We start from the raw sequence: 14,081 nt of genomic DNA, 5'->3' as shown, positions 1-14,081 counted from the left end.
TGGTAGCATAGATAACACTGCCTGCACATGAGACATTGTGGGTAGTTCGTGGCCAATATGGAACAGCCTGAAGGCGGTTGTAGAAAGAGGCTGGAAGGATACAGCTAGAGACCTTGGCATTGAGAACGAAAGCTAAGACTAAAGAATTACCAGCCAACTCATCCAAGGACCTGAAGTAAATAAAATTAATCAAAGAAAATGGAAAATTCACATATGAACATTTTTTACTCATCTTTTAGCCATTCCAACTATGTATCTTTAAGCACCTATGGTCTTGGAAATAATAAAGGCTATATCTTTAAGCACGTGGAGACTTGAAAATCATAAAGCCATCCAACCACATAAGAACTGTCCTACTTCTGCCTTATTACCCTTTAATCATAGTTGGGAGGGTAACATCCATTGGTGTACTTGGGAACATAAGCATGGACAAGGGAGAAACCAGCCACTGAAGCTCTTAGCTGAGGCTGGGGGAACTCTGGAGCAAAAAAGATTTTATATTAAAACCCTGTTTGATAATTACACAGGTCTAGACATTTCCACTCTTAATAAAAATATTTCTAGAAAAAACTAGTTGTCAAACCGTATATAACCTGAGACATAAAAGTGAATGGGCCTGCTAAGGTCATAATTGTTTTAGATCACTAATCTATTCCTTGCAATCCAACATCTTTATTCTCAAACCATGGTCCTTTGCTTATCAGCATCTGCATTCACTGAGGCTGGTCAGAAATTAGGGTCTCTAATCCTTTTTGAATCAAAATCTTTATTTCAACATTATATTTTGGTGATTGATATTCACATTAATGTTTAGTACATGTTAGAGTGACCATCTTTCCAAGAAAAAAATTTAAAATCCCATAGCAGCACACACCACTGCAAGGGTTACCCTTCATTTTAATTCATTATTTGCTCTTTATTTTCTTCCTGTTTCTCCTACTAGACAGTGAATTACAGAAGAAGAGGGACTTGTCTATATTGATAGCTCTATCTTCAATGTGTGTAAGTGCTCAAATATTTTGAGGACATGGACTTACAAAACACTCATTAGTTACTATTAATGAATGAATGAATTTCCACCAAAATATGACCTAGGTTTTATTTACATAATTTAATATATATTGGGTACTTGATGGCTCAATGTTCTATTCTTAAGCTAGCCGAGAAGGTTCAGTTGTGACTAAGCAAGAATGACCTCCATAAATGCTCTAAAATTCATTACAGTTTTGTATTTTTACCAATGTTCCTGCTTGCTCTATCTTGGATACCTGTAATAGTTTCTATTATTCCTCCTTGTTCTATTCTCCTTCAAATCGATATTTCACATTAAGGTAAGTTTGAGGTACAGTATCAGGGAAAAGTTTTAGATGTCCTATTGTCCTATTGTTTCTTAACTGTGCTGCTGAGAAGTTGATTTTCTTTTGAGTCTGTTCATGTCTCTAATGGAGAATAAAATTTGTATTTCAAAGTGTTAAAGAGGTGATGTGAGCTCGTGTGTGCAAAGCAACCAGCAAAATTGAACAGGAAAGATTTGTTCTTTCCTTCCCCTCTTACTGTTTATCATGGGACTTTTTGCCTAAGCTAACAATCGGCTAAAAGGAAACCAGAGGAAAAAAAACCCTCAAGACTTCAAAGCCCTTAAACATTATGCAAACAAATTCCTCCGCTGGTATAATGTATTCAAGTTGCCAGTTTCCATACACATCTCACTAATGCTGTTCATTCTTCCTGAACTACCTGTTTTTTTTTATTGTCAAACTGATGTACAGAGAAGTTACAGTTTCATACTTTAGGCATTGGATACATTTCTTGTACTGTTTGTTACCTCCTCCTTCCTTCCCCCCTGCCCCTCCCCCTTTCCCTCTCCCCCCATGCCTTCCTTGTTCAGTTGGTTTACACCAAACAGTTTTGCAAGTATTGCTTTTGTAGTCATTTGTCTTTTTATCCTGTGTCTCTCGATTTTGGTATTCCCTTTCACTTTCCTAGTTCTAATACTAGTATACATAGATGATGCTAAGTGAAATGAACTCCATGTTATGGAAACGGCTATTATATCACTGTTCTAATTACTTTCAACATGCCATGTGAAACCGTACCTTCTATTGTTGATGATCCTCTGTATCCCCTTCCTGTGGTTGTACCTGCACTATCACTGTATCTTATCTGAGTACACTACCTGGTTTTTGTCTGGGAAAGTTTTAATCTTATTTTTTTTCCTGCATTTCTAGAACAATCATCCCAAGTATAAATGATTATATGACCACTGAAGGTTTCCAGGTGAGGGGAGACACACTAAGAACCCAGGGATTGGTGGTAGTTATGGGGGATGGAAGGAAGAGTGCTCTGTCTTGAGGGGTCAGCATTACTAAGGTCCCCCTCATTGTTGCAAATAGGAATTCAGGCCCATGTGTTTTGTTATGTAAAGAGAAATGAAGAATCTAGGCGTTTATATAAAACATTTCAATTTCCTAACTTGGACAAATGTTTGAAATCAGTACAGGCCATACTACCCATAGCCATAGGACAAGAAGACCATGTGACTCATTAGGGAAATGTTTTTAATCTTGACTGGAATTTAGAGCCACCTGGGGTTTTGGAAAAATTCTGGTAATCAGGCCACAGACCAAGGTGATGACTTCTTCATCACTGGAGCTGTGTCTCAGACAGATAGCAGAATTTTAAAAACGTAAGTTGATTCAACAAGAAGCTACATTTGAAAAAAAAATTGAGGATTGACATTATTTATCAAAGATACGTGAGGTTTAAGTATATCTTAGTGTGATCAGGATGGACCTTAAAAAATCATTCCACACTCTTGGCTCCGTTTACTGTACAATTTCAGCCGGGTGATAAAATCTTTGGCATTTTCAGATAATTTGGTTCTGTCAGTTGCTCTTCTATATTGCTACAATGCAAAGGAAATAAACTCTCTCTCTGTGTGTGTGTGTGTGTGTGTGATTTCAAATTCAATAAAATTAGATTTCTGTACTGTTTATGTTGATCATCAGGAGTAGTGTCTGTGCTAGTTTCCTTTAACTAACTCTTTTGAGAATAAATAGCTTAAAATTATATGTCCAGGGAAGCAATAACTTTAACTTCTTCAATCTCATTATCTCAAGTCATATGTTCAAAGTAGGGCTTCCCAAGAACATTAACAAGAAGAGGAAGGAAAGATTTCCTGCAGATTCGTGTAAATGTATAATATATATACACACACACACACATATATATATAGAGAGAGAGAGAGACAGAGAGAGAGACATTGACAATCGTTTTCCATTTCAAAGTTCACACTTCTTTGTGGTTCTTATATTTTACCTTTAATTTTATTGACCCAGTTATCATGTAATCTCTTTACAAAGGCTTTCAGAAAATTTACATATATGTATATATGTGTGTATGTATGTGTACATATATATATGTACACATATATAGTTTTGTCAGTCATGGGGCTTGAACTCTGGGCCTGGGCACTGCCCCTGATTTCTTCAGTTCAAGGATAGTGTTCTACCACATTAAGCCACAGTGCCACTTCCAGTTTTTGTTGGTTAATTGGAGATAAGAGCCTCACGGACCTTTCTGCAATGGCTGGCTTTGAACTGTGATCCTCAGATCTCAGCCTCCTGAGTAGCTAGAATTACAGGCATGAGCCTGGCTTCCAATGGTCTTAAAATGCCTGACCATCACTCTGACACTGTACTTAAATTTTTCATTCTTCTTGTTTAGCTCTTATTGTAGCCCACAGATTTAAGACCCATGGTTATAAGTAGCTTGAAAAAACTAGATACACTAACTTATGCCAGTTTCTTTAATCTATGCTTTAAATAGATTCCTTTTTTAATAATAGCTTATATTGTCCATGTTTAATGCCTGCAATCCTAGCTATTTAGGAGGCTGAGATCTGAGAATCATGGTTTGAAGCCAGCCCTGACAGTAAAGTCCATGAGACCCTTATCTTCAATTAACTGCCCCAAATGCTGCAAATGGAGTTGTAGTTCAGGTGTCAGAATACTAGTCTTGAACATAAAAGCTCAGGGATAGCATTCAGGCCCTGACTTCAAGGCCCAAAGAAAACAGAGTTATAGAAATCATATATGCACATCATTTGAGACATGGTGTTTTGAAATATAAATACACTGTGGAATGTCCAAATTGCGTTAATTAATTTTTAATACCCACAAATTTAATACTTTCTTTTTGTGGTTAAGAACATGTAAAACCTTTCTAGATGGTTTTCAAGCACATTATCCGTTATTAACTGAAGGCACAGGCATCTTAACCTTTCCCTTCCCTATCTAATTGAACTATAATATTCACTTGATCTCTTTGGACTACAGTTTTCTAGCACTTGGCAGTGTCAGGATTGCTGGTACACAGAGAATTGGGGACTATTATTATTATCATCATCATCATCATCATCAGTGATGGGGCTCAAACTATGGGCCTGGACACTGTCCCTGAGATCTTCAGCTCAAGGCTGGCTACCACTTTAGCACTTGAGCCACAGCACCATTTCCTGTATTCTGGTGGTTTATTGGAGATACGAGTCTCATGGACTTTCCTGCCTGGGCTAGCTAGCTTTGAACCGCAATCCTAGGATCCTAGCCTAGCTAGGATTACAGGCATGAGCCACCGTGGCCACTTCAAATTGGGGATTATTATAATCTATAGAGCTGCTTCATTTTGTGAAACACATGGCATGAAAAAGAAATTGTTTTGTTTCTGAAAAACTTTGATGATAACTTCAGATGCCTTATTTGCACAGCAGGTAGCATGTCAGTTTCACAATAGATGATAACTTCAGAAATATCGATAATAAGAACCATCATATGGTAAGAAAACATTCTTATATCCTGTCATTGTAACATACAAAAATTAGAATTATTGGTAGAAAATTGCCTGAATGGTTGTAACACTTTGGAAAATTATGATGGAATGATGATTTTTCCTTCAGATGAGATGGCAATTATATGGAGGTCTAAGTATTTGAAATATTTGCTATTAGGTCTGTATGAATAATGACTTGTGCATGAACCACAAAACTTTTAAGTAGTTCAAGGAATATCTTTTGCCTCTCTCTATATATATTACATACACTCAGTATATTTGTACATGACTAAAGCTTTAGCAATTGTAGAGCAAATTAATGTTGTATTCTAATCTGTTTTAGGACAGCAATGAAGCATGAATAAATAAACTAATCTTGGCTTAATATTACGTGGGAAGTATATTTTAATTTACAGATTGATCTTTTGTGGGTATATCTTCTCACATCTAATTTGAAGTATTCTCAATAAATTCTAGACACTAAGTCTTATTCACTTGCCAATTGCTTTTCAATTAAGTTTAAGATATTTTATGGTCATGTATGACATTCATTCCCACTAGATTATAAATTACTTGAGTGACGATGACTTCTACACTTATTTTCCCTCCCTTGCACCTAGCATAGTGTTCTGGGTAAGGCAGGCACTGATTTAATGCTTTTAAAACATAATGAATTAATTGATACATAGAATATCAAGGTTATCGTGGCATTTATAATTACTCAATTCATTCCTAAGCTGAAATAAAAGTTTTAAATCCCACACAAGAAAACCTTTACATAAGAGCAAAGGAAAGAAGAAATTAGAGGACAAGGGAAAGAAGAAATAAAAGACTTACTCTGTAGTCACTTGATGTTACATAAAATATAGGTAGGAAGGCCAGCCAGATAATGCAGGTGGTATACATGGTAAAGCCTATGAACTTGGCTTCATTGAAATTTTCCGGGCACTTCCTTGTTTTGAAGGCATACACAGTGCATAAGATCACCAGGATCACGTCGTAGGTAAGAGAGATCAGCATGCTGGAATCCTTGACGTTGCACTTTAGAATGACTGTTTCTCGCTTCTCAGGGAGGGTATACCTTCTGGTGCCTGGAGCTTCCAGGATGAGCCACACACACACCACCACAATCTGCACCAGTATCAGACCCAGACAGATGAAAACCTGAGAACTGGGGCTGATAAATTTTGGCCTCTGAGCGCCATTCTTAACCCCATCAAAGATTCGGGCAATGCAGTTTGTTTTGGTCAGTAGGGCTGAGTAACAGATAGCAAAGGAGGTCCCCAGCCCAAGCCGTCGTAATGCACAGATGACAGGAGAGGGCTTGGCAATGAAGAAGAATGTCATACTGTAGGACAGGCCCACTCCAAACAACAAGATGTAGCAGAGTTCTCGACCTGAGGCCTTGACCAAGGGTGTGTTGTTGTGCTTGATAAAAACCGTTATAACTATGCATGTACACATAAAGCCCAGACAGGCAATGGTGACTGGACCAATGGCCCAGGCATCTTCCCACTTGATGTAGTCCTCAGGAAGGTCATAACAGCCAGATAGGTCTGCATTGGGCCATTGTCCAGGCCCACAATCCATACAGGTAAATTCGTCAGCCAAATATTCATAGGGTTCGCAGGGGATGCAGATCCAGCAGCAGACATCGCCTGGTTGCATGTTCTTCATTTCATTGGGGGCACAGGGATCACTGCACTGGGAAGTGGGAACTGAGTTTCTGGACCAGTGTATAGAGTCAACATCTAGAGATAAGGTTTCAGCCCAGTGACCAACTTTCAAGTAAGAATACTTTCCACCCAGGTACTGGAAATTGAATACGTTGTATCGGCCCATTCCATCTCCGTAAGTGTCAAACTTGACGATACTATCTGCATCGTTATTTGGGTTGAATGGAGCTTTGATATGTAGAATGAAAGAGAAAAAAGAAGAGAGAATTTGTTTAAGTGTCTATATATGATCCACTAATTATGTCAAACACCACCACTGAAATAACAGGTTATAGGAATTACAAGGCTGACATAATGTGTAAGTCACCAGGGAAAGTTACATACTGAAAGTTAGGAAAGATGCTTTGGCATTCATAAATTCACTCACTGAACATTACCACAGTTCTGATAGCTGCTAAGTGCAGTTACAATAATGAGGACAATGCAAGGCTTCCTTCAAAGGAGCTATTATGCAGCAGGGGTCTGAAAACATGTCATATTCTATATGGTGTATAAATATTGTTTTTCTTAAAAGATTTAACAATAGGAATTTGGCATAAACTCATGTCTTAATAAATATTTATTGGTGTGCAGCTACCAAAATATGTAATTTCATGAATGTTTTCGTGAAAATAAGAAATTAACAGGAAGAATCTTTGTCCCTTAAACTTGAAAACATTCTCATTATAAATTCATAATGCGTGCTTTAAACAGTTCAGAAAATTCACAAAGAAAATAATTGAGGTTTACTATTAAAATTCACTTATAAACCTTTAAAACTAACATTTCAATGTTTTGGAGTATATTTGGCATACTTCATACACACATATTTATACATCACATAAATATATGGATACCTTAAAAGTATCAACAATATGCAGATGAAATTATCTTTTACACTCGTTTCTCAGTGTACAGAGCTTGTTGCTCTCAGAAATTGGTTTGTTTCAACCCTGTATCCTTCTGTTTTCTTTTATCTCCCTCAATGTCCCTGATATCATCAGGTATCTAAGCATCTAAGCTTCCTCTCTTTCATGTCAGTTCAGGTTACCTGTCTTTCTTATCAATGTCTGCTGCTATACTGATCACCTTTTAAAGTTTCCATAGGACAACTTATTCTCTTAAATATTATTTTGCATGAAGTTCCTTAGGAATTTTGTACTCAAGGAATAGTGCTCCAGAGAGTAACTATTAATGAAGAAGGGAAGTTAGGCTTTTTAAGTGTGTTTACTTCTTACTTAGCCTGCTCCCCTCCCCACTGTAGATCCTTGCCCTCCTGTGGCTATTAACATGTCATTGTCATCTTGATACAGTAAAGGTTGAATTGTCATTTTATCATTAGAGTAAGTCTGAAGATGTGGTGATTTATTTTCATACCACCTACATTAGTCTACTAGGTATTTAGCTGCTTCACCCTGGCAAGTTTTCCTCCTTTTCTTAGAAGAGTGCTGGTATTCCCAATGTGATATGTAATCACACATTGCTAGTACATGCTAGAATTTTGCATGTGCTAAAGGTGCCATCACAAATAAGTGAAGATATTTACTTAATACATAATGTTGGGCAACTGTTTAAGCAAATGGAAAAATGGATCTGGCTTGAAATCTTACAGCATACTGAAATAAGTACTGAAAAGATTAGTGTTATATCTGTAGAAAACAAATCCAGAAAAACTCCAGAAATGAAGAGCAAAGTGGAGGAAGCCCCTTTTAAAATTGCTAAGAAATACAGAAACCACATAATAAATCCTAACTGCATGAAAAATTTTGAACATTCCATGTAACAACAAGCTAGACAATGGATTGCTCTCATAGCCCTGCCAATTTGCTTTTTGATAGTGTGGTGAGTCACATTTTGGACTTCTGACTTCCTAGCTTATTGGATAATAAACATATGTTGCTTCAAACCACCATGTTTGTGATAATTTTTTTACAGCACCAAGAGGAAACTAATATTCACAAGAAAACTAATTGCATTGGTGACATACATTCTATTAATGAAGTCAGAGTGAAGTAAGATTTCTTTTTCTGTTGGGTGTTTCAATTAGCATACCTCTAACATACCAATCTGACAAAAATTTTTAAAATCAAAGATGCATGAAACTTTTAATTTAGCAATTTCAATTTGCCTATGTGTGAGACATGTTACTATAATGATGTTTATGGGAAAACAGTTTAAAAGAGAAAAAAATGAAATCTACCCATAACAATGAAAAAGAAGAAACTATTCTTAATCAATAGGGTTTATTAAAAATAAACAAAACAAATGTTACATCATTGTAAAAAGAAATGAGATAGCTTTCTCTCTGTTAGGTATTGGCATGTTAAAAAGTCCTGAAAGTCATCCAGACAAGAGTGGCTCATGCCTGTAATCCTAGCTATTCAGGAGGCTGAGATCTGTAGATCAGAGATTGAAGCCAGCCCTGACAGGAAAGTATGCTGATTCTTATCTCAAATAAACTACTTAGAAAAAGCTGGAAGTGGTGCTGTGGCTCAATTGGTAGAGAGCTAGTCTTGAGCCAAAGAAGCTCAGGGATAGAGCGAAGGCCCAGAGTTCAAGACCCAGTACTGGCAAAAACAACAACCAAAAATTTCCAAAAATCCCAAAACCTAAAAGTCATATTGATATGTTTGCAAAAGTAAGGTGCTTAATCTGCTATGGTTTGTGTACATTTATTTATTTTTTTTCTGTGTACCAGGGAACTCTGGAAGGATACTTAAGAAGAATGGACACTTATGGGCAAAAGATAAAAATGAACAGATGGGTAGCAAAAAGAGAGAAACTTTTATTGAATGTCTTTTTATACTTTCTGCATGATCAATAATATGAATAGTTTACCTACGCAAAAATTAACAATTAGAAAGGAAGACATCACCAGACATGTAAGGAAACTTCTAACTTGAAAGACAGACTCAAAGAGAAAAAAAATGGGAGAAGCCTAGAGAAATAGGGATGATGCTGGAAGAAAGGACAAGGACTGAAAACATCTGTTTGCCCAGAGAGAGAAAGGGAAAAGATGCACTTATGAGATAGATGAAGAATTGTCCTTAAAAGGGAATAGTCAGAGGATAAGAATGAGTGTTTGAAAATGACACAGCAGAAATAGAAATTCAATATTAGGACTGAGAGATGCCTTTGCGAAAACTCTCTTTGACTAAAATGCTAGGCAGAAAGTAGAAAAAAGTGATAGGAAGAGAATAATAATTTTTTGAAATTCAACCAACAGGAGTTCCAGCAGGAGAGAGAGGAATAGAAGAGTTGAAGTGCATACAAGTGGGGACTGGACTACAGAAAGGTAAGGCAATCATTTCAGTTCTTTCGTATTAAGTGTGTAGTCATATAAAATTATGTACATGTATTAATCTGACAACATGAAGGAAATGATGAACTTAGAATAATTCATCAAGGATGTAGAAGATTTTGAAAAGTAAATAAATCATAAAAATAATACTGTTTCAAATATTATAAGAAGTCCTTAAATAAGGATAAACAAATAGATAAACAATCTCTACCCACCAGTTGTATAGTTCACTTTCATTAGTGTGCAATGAGCTACACTGATGTACTTTTTCTCCCTTTTCCCCTCGTGTTCTGTATTCTCCCCTCAATCCTTCTGAAAATGCACACTTGAGTACACCATACATAAGGTAAAGGAGATAGAATCATCAAAAATTTAAAACTAAAAAAAGAAAAGAAAAGAGAGAGGGATCTCTTGTTTCCTTATCTTGGGGTTTGTCGCAACATGTATATTATTTTATATAAATATGAAGATGCTCTTAGGCAGTGGGACTTTGCATTTCTCTCCTACGAGTATCCACTTTTGGTCTCACTGTGTGAGAGTATCTAGAATCCTGTAGAATATGTCATATCCCAGTGTGTTTAAGATCTAACTTCAGCATATCAGAGAGAACATGTGCCATTTGTCTCTCTGAGCTTGGCTTACCTTACTTAACATGATTGTTCGAGTTCCATCCATTTCCCTGCAAATGACAGTATTTTATTCTTTCTAATGGCTGTGTAAAATTCCATTTTGTATAGGTGCCACATTTTTTGGATCCCCATTATACTTATAGTTATAGGTAGAAACTTCTTGAAAAGTGTTCCAGGGGCACAACAGATAGGAGAGAGAATTGGCAAATGGGACTATCAAAATAAAGTTTCTGCACAGCTAAGGAAACAGTTACTGAATGAGAAAGACAGACAACAGCCTGGAAGAAGATCTTTACCAGTAGTACATCAGAAAAAGGCCTACTATCCAACCACTTGCCAACCCAAGAAAACAACCATTGAATGGGCAAAGGAGATAAGGAGAGAGTTCTCACAAGAAGAGGTGAGAATTGTAAAGAAACACATGAGGAAATGCTCAACATCCCTGGCCATAAAGGAAATGCAAATCAAAACAACTCTGAGATCCTATCTCACCCAGGTTAGATTGGCCAAGACTGTGAACTGGAACAACAAATGTTGGCAGTGGGTGTGGGGAAAAAAGAACTCTATGGCACTGTTGGTGGGAATGTAAACTAGTACAACCACCCTGGACAGCAGTCTGGAGATTCCTCAGAAAATTAAACATAGACCTTCCCTATGACTGGGCATACACTCTGAACATTATGAGCCAGGATATGATAAAGACACTTGCACATCCATGTTCATTGGTGTACTATTCACTATAGTCAAGATATGGAAAAGGCCCAGATGCCCCAATAGATGAGTAGATCCAAATATTTTGGCTTTTAATAAAAATAAACCTTTAGCCAGGTATGATGACTAAAGTCTTTAATTATAGCTACTTGGGAGGTAGATATTGGAGGATGTCGGTTCAAGTCCAGCCAGGACAAAAACATTTTTAAGAATCTGTTTCAGACAATGGCTGGGCATAGTGGTACAGGCCTGTGATTCTTAGCTTTGAGAAGAGTACATTGACAGGGAGCAGAGGCTAAGGCTGTCTTTAGCAATACATGGAGGCATTGGTAGGAGGATAACAGCCTATGCTGGTCCAGGCATTAAGATAGACCTTACCTCATAAATAAGCAAGATAAAAAAGGAACTGGGTATGTGGTTTAAGTGGAAAGGGCACCTGCCAAACAAACATGATGTTTTGAGTTCACTCCTCCCTCCCCCAGGCAAATGTCTTTTAGGTTGAATCTTATGACTCCATAATCTTAGTTACTTGGGAGTCTGAGAATGGGAGGCACATAGCTGTAGGCCAGCTCAAGCAGAAAAACCTGTGGAGGCTCCATCTCAGCATAGGGAAGCTAGATGCCACACATCCAGCAATGAGGAGAAGCAGTGGATCGTGGTATAGGAATGTGCCTGGGCAGGAAGTGATGCTCACTCTAAAATAACGATTGAAAAATCAGGACTGGAAGCGTGACTCAGTGGTAAAGTGCTTTATTAGCAATACATGCACATAGATTCTGAGTTCAAAACCAAAAAATGACTCCCAGATTCCTTCTACATTTTACTAAATTTGTTACATCAAATGTGTCACATATGGCCAACTGTCCAAATCCTTTAAATATATAAATTGCATTCACTTACTTCAAATGAAGTTATTACAAATTCCAAACACCACTGCATGGTTAGCAGGTGTGCCCCGATCCTTAGCTTGGATACAGATTTGCTATATCTACACTAGAATGAAAAAGGAGAAATGAAAGGCGAGCTTTCAAGGAAAAGTGAACAATGTTTGTCACATGTTCTACATGTGGGCAATCCTATTCTTGCACTGCAATTCCACATGCAGCCCTGTTCTGGTTGGTTAGAAGGCAGTTGAGGAAAGCAAGCTCTTCAGTGCTTCTCAGGACTTCAAGTGTCAGTGAAGTTGAAGCCTTAATGTATTGACCCTATTGCTTTCTATCTCCATCTAGTTGCCTGGAGGTCAAGAGATTCACTAGGAAGATGGCTAAGACCCAGTGAACTGGAACCACAATTCTTCTGCAATCAAATGCACAGTTCTTTAGTGCAAGAAAACTATAGGGAGTTTGCTATTTCTCAAGTCAGGTCTTACCAAGGGAACAGCGTCATTTGAAGTGGAAAAATAAATCACTTTTCACTGGTATTGCAATAAACACAAAGGGACCCAAACTATAAGGAGAGAAAAAAAATAACCAGAAAGGTAGAGGCTATTTAAAAAAGATTTACAGCTTCCTCCAAAATCTAGCTTGAAGTGGCTCATCACTTTAATGCCTCAGCATCAGGCTTTCATTTTCAGAAGGAGCCTGGAATGTTCTCAGGTCAACAAAATGATCTCTAATGTAGCTCATTATGCAATTAGTCACGACCTCTGTTTCACATGTATTTATTTGAAAGGTTTAATATCAAGGTGACCAGCCCTCCTAGGAAACATTCTGTAGAGATAAGTCAAATGAGTCAGGTCTGTTCTTTTGAAAGATCATGGGTCAGTGGCAGGAGAAAATTAAATTGTTTCTTTATGTTTTTTTCCTTTTCAGCCAGAAGTCCAATTAAGGTAAGACAATAATATGGCCTTCAGAGGCCTTCAGTCATGGGTATATTGCCTCCATGCTCTGCTTCACATTTTTAAATACTAATGGAGATCACTAGCAGAAACGTGGCTGATTTTACAATCGAAGCCTCACCACAGTGTCTGGAACCAATCTGATGAATTGCGACAGAGATCAGAATGAGGTGGCAGAAAATGGCATCTTCTTTGGATGGCCATGTTAGGAAACCAAAGCCCTTTTGCTAGAGAGACAGACCAAAGTTAATGAAGCATTTATGGCAGTTAACAACTTAGTGTTGTAGCTGGGACAAAGTACCACTTAGATGTCTTAAGTGCTCAGTCTTGCATGAGAAAAATGCTCAGGAAGAACCTACCGTAGCCGAGTGATCATGCCTGTAATCCTAATTACTAAGGAGGCTGAGAATTGGAGGATGGACTTTCAAGACCAGGCAGAAAAATTCACGAGGTTCCTTTGCAATTCATACCTGGGCACAGAGGCATGTGCCTACTGTTCCAAGATGTATGGGTGGCTGAGATTGGGAGGATTGTGCTTCTAGGTCAGCCAGGGCAGAAAAGGTGGGGAGATGCTATCTTTATGGAAGGAAGCTGCACCAAGAGTGCTTCATGCCTGTGACCCTAGCAACAATGGGAAGTGTAAACAGGGTGGGTTATGACTTAAGTGCATACACAGATGGGATGGGAGAGCTTATCTAAAAAATAATCTGTACGAAACAGGGCTCAATTATGGTTCTGAAAGAGAATAAGAGGAAGTCAAATGATCACAAACACACATATGTAATACTTTTGCTATTAAGAAACACAGCAAACCAGTTAAGAAGAGCACCAGTTTCCTTGTTTCTATTCTATGTCTTTCTCAACCTTTCCTTCTCCATAAAAGCAGCTACATTGTAACTTCTGTTAGTGTATTGGTATGCTCTGGCTATTGTAACAACATAACACAAATGGGGTGGATTAAAATGACAGAATATGTATACATGATGAAATTTTATGCCTCTATCAGAAAGAATAGCATTGCTCCATTTGTAAGGAAATGGATATACTTGGGGTAAAAATCA

General features: G+C 37.6%; 1 protein-coding gene across 1 annotated transcript in view; it reads right to left on the bottom strand.

Annotated features, from left to right (window-relative positions):
* Nucleotides 1-14,081, bottom strand: part of Grm3 (glutamate metabotropic receptor 3) — an 83,143-nt gene that overhangs the window by 15,906 nt on the left and 53,156 nt on the right. The window contains exon 3 of the mRNA XM_048337880.1: nucleotides 5,665-6,731. Coding sequence (XP_048193837.1) covers nucleotides 5,665-6,731 — 1,067 coding nt within the window. The remainder of the gene's footprint in view (nucleotides 1-5,664; nucleotides 6,732-14,081) is intronic.

This window comes from Perognathus longimembris, chromosome 2, assembly GCF_023159225.1.
Source record: "Perognathus longimembris pacificus isolate PPM17 chromosome 2, ASM2315922v1, whole genome shotgun sequence".
In the NCBI taxonomy this organism is placed as follows: domain Eukaryota; kingdom Metazoa; phylum Chordata; class Mammalia; order Rodentia; family Heteromyidae; genus Perognathus; species Perognathus longimembris.
This window is presented reverse-complemented; position numbering and strand designations above follow the sequence as displayed.